The following is a 20,883-nucleotide window of genomic DNA, read 5'->3' as shown; positions in this document are numbered from 1 at the left end:
CAGAAATCACTGTTTGTTTTGTATTTCAAAAAGTTGTATCTTTCCTCTTGGACTTTGCAAATTTGCATTGCTATACAAAGCACAGCGTGGAAAGAAGAGACCGAATTTTAGGTATTTCCCCTTCTTCATTAAGTATTTTAAAGGTCTGTGGATGAAAGATGCAGCTAATTGTCAGGTCTGAGCATTATTGTAGATTACTTGGATTCTTAAAGGGGAGTTTCCTTCTTCCTAATTTTGCCTCTGTTCCCTGCTTTTCCCAGGTTTGTTGCAGTCTCCTGCAGCAGCAGTGTCCCAGTGAGCAGCAGTGAGGGCTGAGCCCAGCTGAGGTCGGGCAGCTGCTGCAGGGACCCTGTGGAGCACAGCCCGGGCTGCTCCGGGAGGGAAGGGCTGCCGGAACGGGGCTGCTGCCTTGGGAGCCTCCTGTGCTCAGCACACACACAGCAGCCTCTGCCCCTGCTGCTGGACACGCTGCCGTTTGCCACCATAAAGCACGGGATACCTCGGATCTTTCGAGAAATCAGAGAGACCAGGTAAGAGATCTTTAAGTCTTGCATTCACGTCACACAGGAGGTTTGCTTTGGCTGTTCTGTGATCCTCTCAGCTTTTTTCCCTGTGTACGAGGAATGACCAACAGTAAAAGATGAAAGTGGGGAACAAACGAAATTGTTTGGATCCATAAAGTCTCTAAAATCATTATAATGATTTACATCCTCTTTCTGGTGAAATTGTTACCTAGACTTCATACAACTGCCATGGTATTTGCAATAGTAATTATGCTAAAATAATCATGGACTCAAACACTTAATCTTGGTCATACAAGATTTTCTATGGAAAAGTGTATTAAGCAAGATGGATGAAGTTTGTTATTTCCCATAAACATTTATTAACATAAAGAATATTCTAAAAACATTCCAGCAAGGTCATATATTTGCTTTTATTAAAAAAAAATTACACAGAATATTCTTACCAAGAATACCTAATTCTTAATTTCTGTACCTAATTAAATGCTTACAAAGTACATGCCTTTCCTGAACACGGTAGCCACTGGATCTTTTTAAATGTTAATTCTGATTGTAAAGCAACCAATTATCAACATTTTTGTCCCTGATTTAGGTACAGAAAGTGCCTTTTTAAGTAATTTATCTGAATTACAAGCTATATTCCCAATTCTTACAGCTCTACTCTTCAACTCTGAAAATAATTTTTTAAAAAACATTGTTTATTATGATGAGTCCCAGGAATACACGAAGTATTTCAGCAGCAGTCTCATCACAGCTGGACACAGTAACACTGATATTCTCTTCCTACTGCTATTAAAGAATTTCTGGTTTATTTAATGTGCATAAATCACATAAACCTTAGCTAAATATGCTTCTGTAAGTATTTGTAAGAACTTGAAGTAAATTGCATGCATTTGTCCATTCTACTAGAAGTTGTTTGTTACAAGGCTCTCATTGGCCCGATTTGGATTTCATGTGCATGCTCTTTTTAATATGTGCATACTCTTTTTTCATGTGCCTGCTCTTTTTAACACAATATGGGATCTGTCCTTATCACATGTGAGTTAATGTTCCAAACTTTGTCATACAGATGACCAGGAATTAAAGATAGTATCTTGTAAAACATTTATCATACATTTATTTATAGAATCATTTAGATTAGAAAAGACCTCTCAGATCATGAAGCTCAACTGTTAACCCAACACTGCCACGTCTACCACTAAACCATGTCCTTGAGTGGCACATCTACAGCACTGAGATGGGAATGTCCTTTTGGTGTCACGGGTTAGAGAAAACTCAGGTTAGTGGAATGATTAGAGAAGGCAGTATATTAGCAGAGAAAACAAAGGATTGATCTGCTATAATCATTACAGAACATGTACAATTCTTTTTTTAATGTACACAGAAAAAAAGTTTCCTCCTGTACTTCCAACTTAATATTTATATTCCTCTGCTTTCCAGTCTCTGCAAATGAATGTAGTGACAACTCATACTGGGCCTTAATACATCTTACCTCAGATTAATCAAAATTAATTCTAAAATGGCTGGAAGGCTTGCACTGTAACTCCTGACAGAAGCTTCCATGACAGCAACAAAGGACAACAGGTCAGTTCTCTGCACAAGGAAACAAAACACCTCAGGGCATTAAAAAGTGCTTGTACAAAATTTCCTTATAAAAAATGCCCATAAGCACAGGAGGGGGAGAGTGGGTGGAAAAAAGTGCCCAGATTACATAAAAGAAAAGAAAACAGAGAAAAGTAAGCATTATTTTTTCCATATGCAATATATTTTAAATAGTTCTGACAAATTCTACAGGCTGTACTGGTACACAGTAATGGAACAATGCTGCAGATGCCACATCCCCCAGGTTAATTGTGGTGGCTTCTGTCCCCACCATCAGTTAGGTTTCTCTCTTTATACCCAGGTCCTGTGTGTAACCCCCATTCATTCAGGTAAATGCTAACATATTAAACAGCCAGGACTCACAGTAAACACACAGCTTATTCAGGTTTGTTGTAATTTATTTCTGAGTTATTGTCAAGCAATGTTACAAAACATTTTAATGTCTTGATAAGAAAATAAAATTTAAATAAAAATACATTCAACAATACATCATCATAACATTAAAACTTTTACAATCCTAACAGAACTAATTACTGAATAACATCACTTTTCTAGACTAATCAAAATGAAGGCAACTTTTATTAGTAATCATTCTACTTGTACCTAATTAAGTTCTAGAACATCTACTGCACTTTAAAACATAAAATGAGAAATCAAATCTTAATGGTCACAAATATTCAATGGCCTTCTGTGTTTTTTCTCAATATTCCAGTACCAAAGCAAAAAAAAAAAAAAAAAAAGTGCATATTATAAAACCCCAACATTGCAAGTGTATACTACTCAATTTTTCATAAATTTGACTTTGAAAACAACAGAAAATGGCTCCAAGGAAGAGGGTTTGCCCTCTTCATTAACATTGTTAATTCATATACAATAGAACCTAATTCTGACACTCAACCACATTCAACTTTGTTTAATGGCAGCTTTTGATTAACGGCAATTAATCTTTACCTTGGCAAAATACATTTATTGGCATTGCTGTATTCTCCCTCAGTTTTAAATGTTGGCAGATAAAAGTCCTGTTGAACACATCAAATGTGTAAAAAAGGAAAAGGCAAAACCAGCTGAGGTGATTAAATGATTGTGATGTTGCAGATCCTAGTACTGAATCCCAGATATTCTAAAATACTCATACAAACTCATTTTAACAAGTTACATTCATTCCAAAGAGTTGTCAATCCTATCTTGCCACCTTGCTTCCATTACAGAAAGCTTTCTTACAACAGTATAATAAATGTGTGGTAATTTTAACAGCTTACTGTTTCAAGCATTGTGGATTTCTATTCTAAGTTACATTCCTAATTAATTTGGCCAAACTATGATTGGAAAAACAAAACAAAACCAGAACTAAAAAAACACCCAGCAAAACAACAAAAGACCCCACATAAAACGCAAAAATAAAAGTACCACATACAACTTTTATTAAAAATAATATTCCAAAGAGTACCATTGTATTTAATACTGATGAAGCAAAGTTGCCACAGTAATACCTTTGCTTCTTCTTGGTTATATACATATACTTTTTCTCAGCAGAAAACTAACTTCTCAGATGAATTGAGCAAAATTTAATCTTATTGAAGTCAGGAATGCCAGTTTAAAATTGTGTTAAGTGGCAAATACGAATCCACGTAACTAAAGATACAAAAATATTCACTGAAGCATTGCTTAAAGACAAAACAATGTTGATCATTCAACTGATCATAACAAGCAGATACTACAAAGTATCTAAAAATAATCTGGGATAGTCCAGATATCTAAAGTGCTTTGAGTGATTATAATAGAGATTATTTATTAGATTTGTAGTCAAAAGTTGAGCTGGACGTAGTTATTACTTTTTATAAAAACAAGAAATTAAATCATACATGGGATGATGTTAATTGATCAGTACTTAACCACAATCTGTTCACACTTAAATTTTTCTATTAGGCAAACCTATTTAACAAGAATGTTACTACCCTGCATTTCATTTTAGATTAATAAAAAAAATGTACCTTAAAAAATGCGAAAGAAAATAGATAGTGGTCTAATGTCACTCCATATATTACTCCAAATGTAAACAAGAGGTACAACGTAAGTTCCCTGATTTCTTCTTAAGTACTTAATAACACAACTAACACTGGTGTCTGCTGTCCAGATTATTTGCAGCATACTACATGGTTCTATAGAACTTCAACTGTAGATAAATCAAGTCTTGACAACACCTAAGACAAGGAAAAAAATAAGTCAAATGTATCGAGTGTGAAGCTTCAGATCTTTTCCACATCATAAGATCTTGGGATTTCTATTTTGAGATCCATATCAGCAGGGCAGGCACTCATGGTAAACTCATGCAAGTCTGCAGTGTATGTACTGAGATTTAATCCAACCAACAAATGCAGCGTGGATTTTCTTCCATGAAAAAGCTTATTTGTCTAGAAAGTTCTTTCCAGTAAGACAACAATGGCAAAACAACGTTTAGATTTATTCACATCTGTTACTTCAAGAACCTGGAACTTCAAGTTCTTCAGCAAAATGAGAATAAACCTTAAAGACCAGATTTCCAAGAAGGTATTTTTCTATTAAATATTAAATAGATTGTCAACACAACTAGCATTTATGTTCATTCTTAAATACTTTGCAAAAATGCATATAATGAATTAAAAAAAGAAAACAAACAAAAACCCAAAACACTCTAAAACATTCCAGTTTCTTTTTTCATCCAAGTGGGCCAGTTTGTTTTGGTTAGGAAACTTTTCCAACAATTGGGTTTTCTCTGCAAAAAACAAAAATATTATGTGTAAATACTTTTAAGATTAACATTTGCTTTTTAGTTCTCATCATGCAATTTTAATTTATCAAGCAAAAAACCCAATTTTTACCATAAATTGTAAAATTCAGTGATTGGCAAAAACCTCATTTAATTTCACTTCTAAATCAGTCAATTTTTCTGAACAACTCGGGTCAAACACCAACCTAGGCAAACCAAGTCAGGTTTGAGCTTTTCTTTTTTTTCCTGGTGTATCAATCCTTATTGATGCAAAGAAGAAACCTAAAAACTTGTTACTGATGTGCCAGAGGCGTAAGCCAGCACTGAAGAGAATTAAAGAGTGTTCTCTGGAACAATGCACTCCAAAGAATTTTTACCTTCACAAGAAATAGTCTGTATCATCCAGTATGGCAAGTAAAATACAAACAGTAATTATATTACCTGAAAGATACGTTTCTGCAGTAAAATTTTGACAGTTTCATATTATTTTATACTTCAATTATTCAACCAAAATTTTGAAAATAATATATTAGAAGGTAGGCATACTGTTATGGATAAATTTTGTGTGCAGTTCAAATGTTAAGTTGCAAGATTCTCTCCTTGTCAGTGCTGTCTGACTCTACCTTTACCTTCATTATCTCTACCCCAAAAAGTCTGGCCTTGTCCCATGTTTTTTTTTTTTTCCAAATACACTTTTATCAATGTCAGAGTTATATAAGATACTTACTCACTACCATATTTGGCACTAGATGATCTCTTCTTCTGGTATTTTTCATGGGATTCATTCAGCTTTTCTATTATATCTATTATCTGCTGGAGTGTATGAAAAGTGGCTACAGAATCTTCAATGGTGAAATTAGAATAATCATCTGGTTCTTTCCGAGGACCTTGATAGACTGCTATACTTCCACAAGCCTCTACAAAACAACCACAATCATCCCATTTAGAATTTCAACAATTAAAAAACAAATCTAACCCCCATACAAATGCCAGCTCCAAAATTCTGAAATGTAAAGTTACTCTGGCTTATACATAAAATGGATTAATATAAAAGCAGGAGGCAGTATCAACTAAATGTATTTACAATTCTATAGCTCATTCTCTGCTAGCTGTGTTCAGCATTTTGAGCATCCAGCTCTCTTCACATTAAGAGAACTTCAGTGCTTTCTTGCAGCAAAACCATGCCTAACAGACTTCATCACATAGTCAGGAAAGGCACAGCAAAGGCAGAAAAGCAATCACCTACAGCTGCAGTCTCTCTGTTTAAACTATTAAAAATACTACATATATGGAAATTCCATTAGAACAATGCCTGATATCTATTGTAAAGAAATGCCAGAAGAACATCACACACAGGGCATTGAGAAGATAAAAATTCAATCGCTTTCTCTACTTTGTATTATTTTCAGGTGAATCGTTAAATTCAGTTAATTGTTCAAAATTATGTTTTTGGCCTAGAGAATTAGAACTGAATATCAGTGTAACTCTTCTTAATTATCATTTGAGTACCTTCCAACTTCTGTAGTTTAGACCTGTTGATAGTGAAAAGTGAGTAAATTCTTTCTGTCTCTCTGTCTCCATCAATCTCAATTTGAGTATCAGCAGGAACATCTCTAAAAGGTGAACAAAGACAGGTAATCAGTATCAGTAAGTCTTGAAAGCAAGTAAAAACTGATGAGTTTTCAATTTGCATAGCCTTTGAATATGTTTATCACTCATAGGTTCACAAAACTTAGTATGTAGTTTATATAACCTACCCAGTTAAGGATAAATTTAATTTAAAATAAAACATCATTTGTTTCTAAACAGCTTCTAAAAAGACATTAAAACATTTTAAGATGTTACTAATTTTTCTGACATACCTACAAAACCCAAATGATTTGTCAGAATCTACATCCAAGATTATTTAGCTGACTTTCTTAGGGCACTCCTTTAAAATATGTGAAGTTCAAATAAAATATCAGTTGTATAAAACAAGACAAAGTCATTAAGGAGGGAAGACTTCCAGGCTGAACTTTCTGCAACAAGTATTTTAATTATTTCATACAGATGATCTAGGTGTATCATATTTCTGCATTCAACCTGGCATCTGAATTAAATCTGTTAGTTGGCATGAAGAAATCCGAGCCATCGGGTATTTGTGATTTCCATGCAGAGCTGGTGACCTCCACAGGGTGGCACACAAAGTAACGGAGAAATCCAGCACTTGGTGCCTTAGCACTGTGGCACGTTTTTGTGGCATCACTTGCTGAATTGGATAGGGAAAGCCTTGCTTCCCTGTTTTCAAGCCTCAGAGTGACTCCCACGCTCCCTGGCACCCTGCCCACTGTCCCTTACGCGGTGCAGCGAGCACAGCCCTCGGTGCTCTCTATGGTGGCCTTGCAGCAGAGCCAGTTCCCGTTCAGGAAAGCAGAGGGGTGGTAAAAGCTCAGCCTCTTCTGGTTGCACCTCGTTACCCGGCACAGAGCCTCTATCCACTCACTGGCTTCTACACAGTTATTTGCTTGGATATACAGTGGCTTTTCCCCATGAAGTACTTGAAACATCTGTAGAAGAAACACATTGTTCTGCTGAGTAAAAAAATCCAGTTACTGAGCAACTTCAAATATGTCAAAATAGATTTCAGTGCTCAGGCAATTCCACAAACTCAAATTAACCCAGAAAGTGAGACAAGGGAGAAGAGCAGACTTTTCACCTCTTTCGACTACACAGAGGAGAAAAGCCTCACCAGATCAGTTCCCTGTGTTCTGTCTACACCACTTCCTCATCTAAGAAAAAAACCCTTATAAATTAGAACAGGATGCATCTTCTGTCCTCTTCATCCACACATCTTTAAGTGTAACCCCAGATTTCAAGAAGCATGACCTTCATGCTTCATATCCTGACAGCAACAGAAGATTCCCAGAAGTCTCTCCTTTAGCCATCACTGGCCTTAGTGACAGCAGTTCTTTATCAGTGCCTCAGATGTTTGATTGATATAAGGACAGAAATAACCAATGTTCCAGAACCAGAACGAGGCTGTGAGCACAGACAACTGTCTCAGCTGATGAAAGGATTGTAAGAAGTTCTCACCAAAAGGAATAAATACAAGTTTGGTAATAATACATTTCTAGTAGTACATATAATTTCAAGTGCTTTGTAATAAGGTAATGTAGTTTTAACCTTCATTTCAGAAATTTGGCAAGGGGGACAAAGTTAAAATCAAGTCAGAAAATTTGGTGCAGATAGCCAAATTTCCAGGTTAATTTCCATGTTCAGAGATACTGCATATAGCTTGTTATTCCTGCTTTTTTGCTGAAGTGTTTAATAACGGGGTGTGCTAGACACAGGGTTTCATTAACTCTGTAAGCTAATTACAATCTTTTATTTATGGAACATATTAAGAATTACATATAAACTATCTTTTGACCCACATTTTTCTTGTTGAAGGAGTTCTCATCAAGTTTCTCCACTGCAAGGATGTTTTTGATTGGAATAGTGAAAATTGGTTCTTTATCTGTAAAAAATTGTAAACAGAGGAGTGAAGCAATCTTTAAAAACTATTTTATAATCTCAGGGCACTGACATTGCAGTTCATGCTATAAAAATATCCTTTTTTTTAATCGAAAAATAGGCATAAATCAGACAGAAGCCTCTGTTCTCAAGGCAAAAGTAACTAAATACGTCATAGATATGTTAGGAAAAGAAAAAAAATTACACACTTTTAAAAGCAGAAAAAACTCTTAGACAATATTGAAAAATAAAAATAATTGTAAAATAAACATTAGTTACCTTGCTGTTTGTGGTATGTGAATTCTCTACTTGTTAGACAGAACCATCGCTTCTTGAAATTCTTTTTACCAATCCGGGTCCTTCCCTGAGCTCTTTTGTACATTTCTCTGTAAAGATAGAATCAAATGAAATACAACCATTAGGCTTCACAACCATTTACTGAGATACGAAATTATTGTTCATCATGCAGCCATATAAAAATCAAATTCATTGTACATTAAACAAACCCTACTGCTTGTTCACAACGGATCCCCAAGATTACCTCCCAATATGGTGATTGTGTACAAGGTTCCAAAAACAGGAAAGGAGTTTGAAAAACACACAGTCCAGACTGGTGCTTGCAGCAGTAAATTTGGAGGGGATACATAAATTATTCAGATTAAGAATTCCAAATTTTCACAAAAGGGAATAGGGTGTATCCAACTACAAGACTCTCTCTTTCCTGCCACTTTCTCCATGTGATTGTACTTGGCCTTATGTGGATCAAAAACTGAGTATCAATAAAATGACACTAGACATGGCTCAATAGCAAGGGCAGACAAACTGCATTTAGAACACTAAGTGTACTCACTGCTAACTCTTTCTTTTGTTTTGAACAACAGCCATCAATTTATTGCTACAACTAACTACAATCCACTACAATCTCCTCCTTCATTTCTGTTCAGTATCTTAGTAAGAGATATGTTATCCCTCGTTTGAAATTCGGATACCTGTTTCACAGAAAAATCTTTTCTTCTTATAAACCTGCTTCTCAAATAATTACAGTATTTTTTTCCCCATAAATGTTGTTCAAATCAACCTATTCTCGATCAACAGCAAACAAAAGACATTTCTTAGGAAGAGTGACTTTCACTTCAATCTATATAACAGCATTCTATCACTAAATATTTATTATTAAATATTTAAATTACAGGATAGTTTTCTATCTAACTTTAAAGGCAGAACATTTAGCTGTCTAGGCTTATACAGGAGATAGAATAATTCTAGGTTAATAACGTTCTTTTAAAATACATTTTCACAATCCTCAAAAACCATCACAGAGTATACACTGAACTGTGACAGTAAAGCAGTCTTTAATAGGTTTTTGACTGCTTTTAATTACTTTTTAAAGTGTTTAAAAGATGAGTTATAAAAGTTTGCAGCTGTTCTTTGAAACTAATTCTACACTCTGAGAATTGTCTAAATTACAAATATAGTCATTTCTACAGTATATTAGACATTTGAATAAGCATTAATCTGAATCTGGCATTAATGAAAAAAGACTGAAGTCAATTCTGTTATGGACAATATAAATTCAAGATGTATTCACCCTTCTTTTAGATGTACTGGCTCGCTCACACCACTGGGCTCTTTACTCTCAGTAGAGGAAACATCATCCAGGAACTTAAGGAACAAAACCAGAGGGAATATAAATATACAATATTCAGAAACACAAAACCCCCAAAAGCTATTTTGAAAATAAAAGTGTACAGTTTCTCCTAGAGCAGTTATTTTATACAACAGATGAAATCATATGGCAGGGCCTTGGAACAATGTAACAAGAGATGTCACACAAGCTTTCTCTAATGAGCTCCTAAACAGCAGAGCCAATAAAATCTCTCAAAAGCTGTACATTTTACTTTTTAAACTAAATTAGCTTAGTTCACTTTGTGTAACTCTTGTGTATTTGGCTGTATTGGTTTTGCTATGTTGTTTTTTGGTTTAGGGGCTTTTAATGTCTGAAACAGACCATAACTTTTCTTTTTCTCTCTAGTAGAAAACTGAACATCAACACAACCTTTTAATAATGAAGATTGACCAGATATGCAACAATAAAAAAAAATAGAGTTGAAAGGTACCTTTTTAACGGATTCAGTAAATTTTTCTTCTTGAAATGTTTTGAAAAACTCACACATAAATGTCTCCTTGAAACTTGACTGAAAGTAAAAGTATATTGACATAAATAAACTTTCATATGAACTTTCAATAAACAGAATGTTTGAAATGAGAAAGAATTTTAATAGCCTTACAAGTTTGGTTTTGGTCAAACTTCCCCAAGTCTGGATGGCTTTTGATATAAGAGTTAATGTTCTAGAAGTCTGTGCATCCTAAAACAACAAAACAAAATTTACATGTCATATTTTTTCACAGTTCCAGGTAAAACTGCTTAAAAAAATTAAAATATCAAAAAAGTTATTATATTACACAATGTAGTAAATCTGCTACAACTTCATTCCTTTTGTTTGCCCCAAAAGAAAAAAAAAGCATATGAAATATTATATCATTTGTTAGCTACTGCATAATGTTTACTATTTTAGTCACTACTACTAGAATTTAGTATTAGTACTGGGGAAATATTTTTACCTTTAAAACATCTGAAACCCTCAAACCCTGTAATCATTACTACACATCTAATGAACTTCTGAACAATAAACATAATGAACTACTGCTGGACAAATTGCACAAGTTTTTATAATAAAAAGTGAAATTTAAAACTTTAACACTTTTACTTGATTTGTTTGCTACTTCACTGTTTGCATTTTAATACAGAATTATAAACACAGCCTCCAAAAGTGGCCTTGCTGTTCCCTTTTAGATGTTTAACTTTCAAGTGTTAAAATTCTGCTTTTTTTAACTCAAAAAACTGGATAATGTAAAAAAAAATTAATTTGAGTAAGTCTATCTTTCTTTTGAAAACAAAACACACCTAAGTAGATAAAATAAGGTAATAATGATAACCTCTGGAGCAGCAGATTTCATACATTTTCTGTATTTAAAGTGAAAAATAATAGAGATTTTTTGATCTTGATATTCCTGTCTATTTTTTTGTAATGTGTATCTACTTGACAAATGAAAATAGAAAATCTGTCAACCCACTGCAACTACTGGAGTCCAGGATAAATACACCAACCAATTACTGGATAATGCTACAACCTCTGCTTGAGACCCAAATGGCAATAAATGTCTGGATGTTTAACTTCCTTGGTGGAAAGAACCGAGGCAGTTTAGGGCTATACCAGAAAGGACCCTCAGTCATGTTGCCATTTCAGCCAAGAAGCACATTCCCCAAAAAAACCACAGCATCTTTAATATTGAAAGCTCTTCCACATCATTTGAGAACACCCCATAAAGACCAAAATATCTGATGCTTAAAGAATTGCAAATATCTTATTTCCTTTGGAAACTGAACCTAGAGACATTTAGTCATCTTATTTCCCAGTTACTGAAAGTAACTTATGCCTTCCCACACCAACAGATCTGACAGTATGAATAAAACAGAACAAAGCTTCACATGACTTACTGGATGGTGAGGTCGTAAATGAAAAGTATGAGGTGAGACTACGGCTACAGCAAAGAAACGAAGAAACACAAAGCTGCTCACTGCAGAATACTGTACATGAGGGTCATCTGCAGAGAAAAACCATGAAATGTAACATGCACTGAACTTAACAGGAAATCATGAAGACAGTTAACATAAAAATCCTTAAGAAGATAACATCAGAGGAGACATTTATATTTTAAAATAGAATAAAAAAATCAATGAAGTGCATGAAATGAGAAAGGTGGTCATGGTAAGAAATGTTCTCCTTATAGTGGAGTGTTTATTGCTTATTTATTTGAAAAGAAGTTCTATTCCCATACAACTGGCTCATCAGCTCCACTGGAAGGATAAGATGATTGCAAGACACAGTTGATTAGGTCTGGCTGGATGCTGCACCCAGAGATAAAACACTGCAGCAGCTGCCTCTAAACTCTGGGGCTATTGGATTTATTCACCTGGAAAGCTACTCACTGACAATTCAAATACATTAATGCTGCATGACAAATACAGTCAACACATAGAAACAAATATAATTGCAGTTCTGAACTGCATCATAAACCCATGCTGTTATATAATTTTGATGATGTAAATTACAATTTTCTCATTAAATATTTTGGGTATATTTACTTTTATATTGGGAAATACAGTGAGATCACATTGTTACTCTAAAGACCGCTTCAATCTGATCTAGTAAGTCAGCTTTTCTGAAAGGACTGTCTAAACTAGAACAGTTTATAGCTCAGTTTCAGTGATAAACATAAATCAGAGAAATGTTCCACTTTATGAGGAGTATATTCTTCACCTGTAGCTTATTACAGAACATTTTAGATTTTAATTGACTGAACTATGAGTATTTCAGACCCACTACATTACTCCTATATTAAAACCATTCTGAAAGAATAAAGCTATTCTAATACTGGTGATATTTACAAAACCATTAAATAATTTTTATTATCCACCCTCCTCAAAACTACCCCAAACTAATTTAGCTATAGCAGCACTAAAGCTAACTTCACAGAAGTGATGAATTAACATCATTAACAGAGTGCCAGTTCATGTAAAGATACAAGAGCCAAAGTGATTTTCAAGTTCACATATTGTTTCTTTAGAAGCAATAAGCGAAACAGGTCTTACACATTTTAAGTATCTTTCAAATAAATCACTTCCTGTATTGCTTGTGCTTTTCTTCTATTATCTTGTACTTTTTTTTGATGATTTCTCATGTGCTGCTGTCTTACAGTTTCTGACTTGGTATACTTTTGCTTCAGAAAACAAAAAATGCCTCTTGATTGACCACAGAGTTTCACTATAACTTACGGCCTGACAGAAAAACAAATGCCTGACTGTCAAAGTTCAGGGCCAGCTTTGGACAAGACAAGAATTTTAACAATCCCCATAAGGTAACTGCAGAAGTTTGCAGTCTGAACACTACTTTCAGAAGTTTTTAGAGAACACTTACTTGGAAATCTTTTGGCAGCCAGATGCCTCAGAGAATAAAAAACATCACACATTAGGGTAGGACAACTGATACTTGACCGCACTATTTCACGGAACACTTTGTCCACGTAATAGCGGAGATTCTCCTGCAATTATGAAAAAAGGTATTTTTTCAGACCATGAACATTCACGTTTCTGCTTTTTTTCTTCCCCTTGGCACAAACACAACACTGACTATTCAATACTGAATTTTAGTACAGTGCATATTTAAAAAGCCTCATAATGTTTACATAGCATTACTACTATTAAAAGGTAGTTTAATGATATTTACTTGAAGTATATAAGCACTGTTTAGCAATATAAACTACTTATCAATACCTGGTTTTGTAATTTGACAACAAGGAAGGAGCATTGCCCATGTATATCAAGTGAATGTTAACTTTATTGCAGCAACTACTGCCATAAACATGAGCATACTCAGGTAAGAGGGAAGCAGCCAGTAAAAGTTCAATGAAAAATGCTAGAGCAGTTCTAATTAGGTACATCATAATCTAGATGAGTGCAGGAGATCAGAAATCAAAACACCCAAAAAACTGGTAAGAATGACTGTCATCTTTAGCTTCTCCTCTGTCCCATTTTCCACTGGACTTTTTCATTGCTATGTGCATAAAGAGGGGTAAGAAAATATAGCTTTTCCTTTTTCTTTGTTTACTCTGAAAACAGAGAGTTATATTGCTACTATGAATTACTCATTTTCCATTACAAAGAGCTGTTTTTACAAATGCTTTTCTTTCAGATTTTGAGACCAGTTGGGAAACTCACCATATTAGTTTCCACGTTATCCCCTTCTCTTAATTTGATGGGATCTATTTCACAGGGTTTAGGAGACTCACATATCTGAAACAAACAAACAAAACTATAGGAATTCAATTTTTCAGGCAGAAAGTATGGAAATGCACCCATTTAAAACCAGTTTCTTAGATTTAGGAATAAAATTGTAAATAGATCCTAACCATCCATAACAACATGCAATGATCATCCTCACTTTTGTTTGTGCCTTTTCAAATGGATTGATTACATAAAGCATCACGTGGGCGAATTCTGCAATGTGTTGGAGGCTGGAACGACTTTCATGGACTGTTTATTTTGAAGTGTCTGGAATGCAAATACCAAACCACAGCTCCTCCCACTAAACTTAACCAATTAATTACTGCTCAATTAATTTTTCCTCTAGGATTCTCCTACCTGAGTGATTCCTACCACAGAGCTGAAACAAGAATGCCTGTCCAACAGACAAGGATACCACAGGGGGCTGAGCATCCCCAAAGAAGTTTCAGTAGGACAACCTACCTCATCAATAACAGGTTTCAAAGTGACCTTTAGGTAGTGCTTCCCCACTATTTTCATCATTTCATCTACACACCGAGTTGCTAATGAGTTGCCTCTGAATATTGTGTTTGCTTCTCTGTAAGAAAAGAAATTATTTCATTTGAACAAGGAAAAAACAAGTTCTGTTACAAAATTCAATTTATACTCTCTCTTGCTGTTAAATAATTATTCAAAAAAATATGTCATGTATTTCAATCAGGAATTCCAAAACATATACACCAAGCTTCTAACAGCACTCAGTAACAAAAAGAGTATAAACAAGAATATTATCACAGCAATTACCAAACTCAGGAACATAAATAAAACTATTGGAAAAAGCCTAAGAAATTTTATACAATTAGTCATACTACAGTATGGAACATGAGAAAGAACAACTGGAGACAATTCCAAAATAATGAAAATTGTACCTCAGCAATATACAATTCCTCCTCCAGTAGTTGTGATGAAAAAAAATCTGGAACCTACAGCACACTGCTGCACTACACCAATAAACCCGAACTTAAGCCAAAACATATTTAATCCAAGGTTACTTTTTTATTCATTACAGCAGTTGAAGAAAATTGACAGCCAGCTGTGCAAAGTGTATCTTTCTAATCTGAGAAATTCTGATTTAGTTTAAGCTCCCTTTGTTACAGTTCAATTACAATGGAATGTGTGTACTTAAATGCAGTTTAGAACATTATTTTCTATGAGTCACCTCTTTCTACAGTTAAGCTGTCTCACATTATTTAAATCACAACAAAGTGCTTTGAAATGAACTGTTCTGTGGTGACAAAATCCCTCCCACACCTGCACTGGACATGACCCTGCACTGCAGTGGTTGTTACTCACATTTGCTTCATTTCTCTCCTAACCACAGAGCTGCCAATTCACAGACCATATGCTGCTACTTGGAAAAACTCCCATGTTTCCTACTTACAAGGCATGCAGGCCACATTCTTAATTACATGGCATCTTTGCAGAAAAAAGTAATCCTCATTCAAGCCACATGTTAAAGGACACAGCGAAAGATTTTTAGCAATTTAAAAATGTTCCATCTATTCAGTTCCATCTGAATTTATAAGTTCCAATCCAATGCACAGTAACATTTGAAGAGTGGCCAAATAAAGACATTTAAAATAAAAGATATGTACTCTAAGACAAAGTTTTACTAAACTGCCCAGCACCCTTAACTCTGAGACCCAGCTTCAAAGTGATTTTAAAGAATGTTTTTAAAAACTGGCATTAAAAGATGAATATATTTAGTCAGTTTTATGTAAAGAAAACCAAAGCGCTTACATATCAGTGTTGTATCATGAAGCCCTGTGAAACTCTAAGATTAATTTTAGAAAGCATGACATCAATAAGCATGAAATACATACTGGGTGTCCTTCAGATCTAGTTCTGCCACTGCTGCAACAAAGGGAACCAGCTTATGGTGGTGCAGCAACAGCCGTACCAGAGGCAACACAGCATCGTACTTGTCTCGACACACTTCACTCAGAATGTAGGCAGCAGATGCAGAAATAGGCTGTGACAAAGCAGAGTATGACATCTGAGTTAAGTAGTTAAATATTCATTGTGTATTTGAAAAAGTACAGATCAAATCTAATGAGACTATAGACATTTGTTAACAGAAAGTTTCAATATTTGCTGTGTAACATGGCAATTAAAAGCTTCAATTCTGGAGATACCTAATTGAAAATTAATTTTATCTACTCTATAAATACATTTAAGAATGGAATTCAGTAGCTACTCATCCTACTCCTTCTCCCTAAAGTGTTAAACAATGGCTTTGTCACAAACCCAAGTTAGAGGCAAAAAGCAATTGTTTAACTATGTCATGTATCTTTATAGGACTTTTAAAACTATAATCAAGGGACAAAGTGTTTGTTGCCATTGTACAGTTGGGAATTTCAATACAAAAACTAAATTATTTCAGTAGAAAAGACAGCTGCTGACTGCTGCTACCTATAAACTCAGCTATTCCTGAATTTCAGTGAAGCAGTACTTGAAAATGGGCCAGCAAAAATTTTAGTCACATCTGCTTCCTCTATCTTTCTTCTCCTCTGTCAGTACTTCATTAAATCTGAATTGATGAAAAGCTGTTAAAGACCTAAGAATACAAAGTCTGGTTACTACAGTTTCATTCCTGTCCCAATGTTATACCCTCTACCACACTTCCCTCTTTGTCACCATGTACTGGTGAGAAATCCAGTCATGCTGATCAACATCCTGGGGAAGGCAGAAGCAATTAAGAAATAGAATTTGAAATAAATTCTGAAGCAGATCCCTTTTGTTAATTAGCTGCCCTTCAGTGCCAATAATGAATCAGTGTCCCTGGAAAACCTCTAAATCCAAGAAGCTAATAGAGGCCAATGGAAAAATACAATGTTGAAAAGAGCAATCAATGAGAAGAAAGTATTTGATCTCCTCCAGGCACATAGCACAGGTTATTTCTCTGTCTCCATTGGTTCTTCTAAAACAAGAAGAAAATCTTGGTACTTTGGAGCAGAAGTAAAAGCTCTAGAAGCTGTTCATCTGTGTGTGACAGACGTAATTCCCACAAAGAAACAAAATCGATTACCTAGACATGCGTAATTCATATTGTCTCACAACAGCATAATCCATTTTTAGTTTTCACTTCAATGAAATTTTCAACAGAAGTACCTGAACATCTGAAGATTTTAGCAGCAAGTTCCTTAGAGAAGTGTAGTACTCAGATGGAAGTACACAGTCTTCAGTGTAACAGATGTTTAATCTAAGTGATCCCAAATCATCAGTTTTAGAAGACTTGTTTCCATTTTCTCTTGGCTGAAGTAAGTACCTGTAAGCAACAGGACAATTAAAAAATATTAGATACCTATTTCATTCATTTGACTAATTCCATAATAAAGCAAAATATCACATTTAACTATTTCAGTACACATACATTATATCTGAAAACTTGCAAAAAATTCACAAAACCCCCTCTTGAGACACAGAAGTAAAAAAATGAGCAGCTTCAAATTCATCTTTAACTCATAATGGAATTTATTTTCTCACATCTATGAAAACAGTAAAATAGGATATACTTTTTGTAGGTTAGCAGGAATAGTTTGAGATTACCCTGGGCCAATCTCATTTCACATGTAGGTTATATTTAGGGTGTTGGACACTGCAGGTGAAACAGGTAGTGTGAAGAATTAAAATGGTCTTGTATGAGACCAGAAAAAACACATAATATTAACAGGCTCCACTCTTGAGAAACAAGATAGAGGGCAAAAGCAGATTTTTTTCTACTCTTAATAGAAAGTACATCAAACAATTAATTGGCTGCAGTTTCACTGCATTCCAATAGGAGGTGCAGCCCTACAAAAATGTTAATGGCTTTTAAGTGATGTCACAGTAGTTTCAACACTCACCCCAACAAACTGAAACCCCATCTCCAAATATTCTTTTGCAATCATGTATATTTGGACTTCTACAGCCAGGAGATCAGATTTCTTTTTTTCATAATCAGATGCAGTGGCCATGAAGGCATGCTAACATAAAATAAAACTGATTTACCAGGAGAACCTCCCCTTAACAGCGTGACACTTAGGCTTATTTTGCAAATATTTAATAGTAGAGATAATTTCTCTGCTGTACTCAGCTGCATTCAAAAACATATTATGCAAATTAGCAATACTATAAAAGATTTTTTATTTCCAATCACAGAACTGTTTTTGATAAATAGATCATACTTGGATATGAAGATGTGCAATGCAAGGTGTGCCTACAAAGCACATTAGCAGACACACTCAAGAGAACTAGACATGACTTAGGCCAATTCAAAAATCTACACAAACACAGCTCACTGGCAATGAGCCCATACTGATACAATCTTTCTCCCAGCAGGCTGTTAACACAAAATTGTTTTTATGTTAATATGAACATACAGCTGTTGATGAGACACTGGCAGAACAAGCCCATGTCTGCAATACATTACTGTGCAAAAACCAGAAACTTCAACAGGATCACATTCAAACACCTACAGGATCACAGTCAAACACCAAGAGTCTCAGTTCAACACCCAAGACACTTGGAGCCTGAGGTGGGTACATGGAGCAGAGCCATGATGGTTCCTGGCCAAGACCTATGTTACATTTAGTTCCTACTAACACACTTCCTTCCCATGGGTATTCTGTGTGGATATCAAAGTGCTTCCTCCATGCTTTTTCCTGTACTGAAAGGTTCACTAAAAGCAGAATATTTTACATGCTTGGAGGCACTCAAATCCCTTGCACTCATCCCTTCCTGCTGCTAAGCATTTGGGACAGAAAAGGAGCTAGAGATGGGCTCCTGCTCCCAAAAACAGCAGAAGAGAGGGTGCTGAGATGCCCCATGCAGAAGTGTTTCTTTGCTGAACTCCCTTCATACCTCACCCTTCCAGCTCCTTTGCCTGCTCCCCTGACATGATGTTGGTTGGTTCTAGAAGATACTTCCAGAGCCTCCCCAAGGAGAAAAAAAAGCTGTACTTCATGATCAAGTAAACTCTTCATCAGTCATTCTGGAAGTCATTCTGACTTAGCAATTTAATTATAAGTGATGCAATTTTGAGACACTCCAGGTTTGCTGGGTAGCCTGAAGAGCAGACACAGATCACTGAAATTCAGCAACCTGACCAAAAGACTGTTAGAGTCCATCTTCACTCTCCACACTTCACCCTCAAACACACCAACTATGCTGGGACTGTGTGCAGGCAGGGAAGAGCAGAGCTAAATATACCTGCTGACAAGGTTAATTTCCTGAGCAGGGAAACTCTAGAAACATGTTTTACTTAGATTAGAACAGGAAGATGCAGTTTAATGAATAGGTAGAATAAAACATATCCTTTGCAAGGGAAAATGTGCAAGACACAAAGCAAATTCACTTCTGAACCACCATTTCTCACCATGCTTGAAAGGAATCATTTCTTAACACCTTCACAGGAACTTTAATTTCTCCTAGAAAGACGTCTTGTACCAGATTCCCATTATTCCATAGGTCAACCCTGAAAACAAGAACATTGCTTAATTTTTTCTCCCAAAGAGAAATAAGCAGGTTTACAAGAACTGCCTTACAGCACTAATCCACATGCATGCAGGCAGCAAATGTTAGAAATCTCACTCCATTCTAAATAAATCAAACAAGTGGCTTATTAACCCATAAAGAACAGATAAGGAAACAAACAGTGAAAGTTAAGACTTGCAGACCTTGCATCAGTAAATAAAAGTGATACTGGCACAATGTACAGGTTCTGCGCAGTCTCCACCCCAAAACTGTGCACATTTCTTCTCAGGTAATTCAAGTGAACTTTTTAACCAATATATTGAAATATCTGCCTAACTGCTGGAATCTGGCACACTGCAATACCACACCAACACATGCGCTTGTTTTTCCAAGCAGCAGCTCGTACGCTTACAACCTCAAACGGAATCAGGTTCCACACATGCACCCTGGGTTTGTTCTATTACTTCTTACCTCTCTGACATTTCTGACAGACAGCAGTTGTTAAGAACAAAAAAAAAAAACAAAAACAAAAGACAACTAGATTTGTTGGGGCATGACTATTTTTCTAAATATATTTGCATCTACAATGAAATACACAGTTCTAATTAATGAAGCTAATAGTTAAAAACGCACATACCAAGTTAGTTCTGTAATGGCTATTTGAATTAAGTGCTAAATTTTTCTTCTGCTGACCATTAGGAAACATATGATGGCCTTGAAGACTTTCTGTCATTCAGCAGATTTGGTGCATGTATGTGCAGCAGCACAATAAATAAAAGAAACTCAGTACAGGGCTCTCTGCAGCTCTAACTACTTTGCATAAATACAGACAGACCTGTTCTGAGGGTAAAAGAGCAGAAAAGGGGAACATACTTTGAGTATTTGTGTTTGCAAGGAAAAGATGAAACACAAATGTTCCTCTAAAAAGCAAAGTGAAATTGTAAGAATCTCATAAAAGAGGCTTTTCCTTCTTTTTTTATTAAACCAGCCAACAATATTTGAAACTATAGGCTACGATCAGGTATGCTGGTATCTTTCAGTACAAGTTCTATTACCAATATTCTGCCCAAATTAATATAATTTGATAGAAGGTATTCATATCTCTTTACTCACAGGCACATGAA

At 35.3% G+C, this 20,883-nt stretch overlaps 1 protein-coding gene across 3 annotated transcripts in view; it reads right to left on the bottom strand.

Annotated features, from left to right (window-relative positions):
* Positions 1-2,500: 2,500 nt before the first annotated feature.
* Positions 2,501-20,883, bottom strand: part of RASA2 (RAS p21 protein activator 2) — a 45,084-nt gene continuing 26,701 nt past the window's right edge. For 2 of the 3 annotated variants that reach the window (XM_088170777.1, XM_088170778.1), the window contains 17 exons: positions 20,231-20,243; positions 19,662-19,760; positions 17,417-17,573; positions 16,129-16,277; positions 14,729-14,843; positions 14,201-14,275; positions 13,401-13,524; positions 11,921-12,027; positions 10,650-10,727; positions 10,479-10,556; positions 9,950-10,023; positions 8,641-8,747; positions 8,283-8,365; positions 7,207-7,415; positions 6,379-6,482; positions 5,597-5,786; positions 2,501-4,875 (listed from right to left, as the gene is read on the bottom strand). In XM_088170777.1, coding sequence (XP_088026903.1) covers positions 4,845-4,875; positions 5,597-5,786; positions 6,379-6,482; positions 7,207-7,415; positions 8,283-8,365; positions 8,641-8,747; positions 9,950-10,023; positions 10,479-10,556; positions 10,650-10,727; positions 11,921-12,027; positions 13,401-13,524; positions 14,201-14,275; positions 14,729-14,843; positions 16,129-16,277; positions 17,417-17,573; positions 19,662-19,760; positions 20,231-20,241 — 1,791 coding nt within the window. In that variant the 5' untranslated portion in view covers positions 20,242-20,243 and the 3' untranslated portion in view covers positions 2,501-4,844. The remainder of the gene's footprint in view (positions 4,876-5,596; positions 5,787-6,378; positions 6,483-7,206; positions 7,416-8,282; positions 8,366-8,640; positions 8,748-9,949; positions 10,024-10,478; positions 10,557-10,649; positions 10,728-11,920; positions 12,028-13,400; positions 13,525-14,200; positions 14,276-14,728; positions 14,844-16,128; positions 16,278-17,416; positions 17,574-19,661; positions 19,761-20,230; positions 20,244-20,883) is intronic. The other variant, XM_014877917.2, reaches the window with a different exon arrangement.

This window comes from Sturnus vulgaris, chromosome 10 (assembly GCF_052056855.1).
Source record: "Sturnus vulgaris isolate bStuVul1 chromosome 10, bStuVul1.hap1, whole genome shotgun sequence".
In the NCBI taxonomy this organism is placed as follows: Eukaryota; Metazoa; Chordata; class Aves; order Passeriformes; family Sturnidae; genus Sturnus; species Sturnus vulgaris.
Note: the sequence above shows the minus strand (reverse complement) of the source record. Positions and strands in the feature narration are given on the sequence as shown.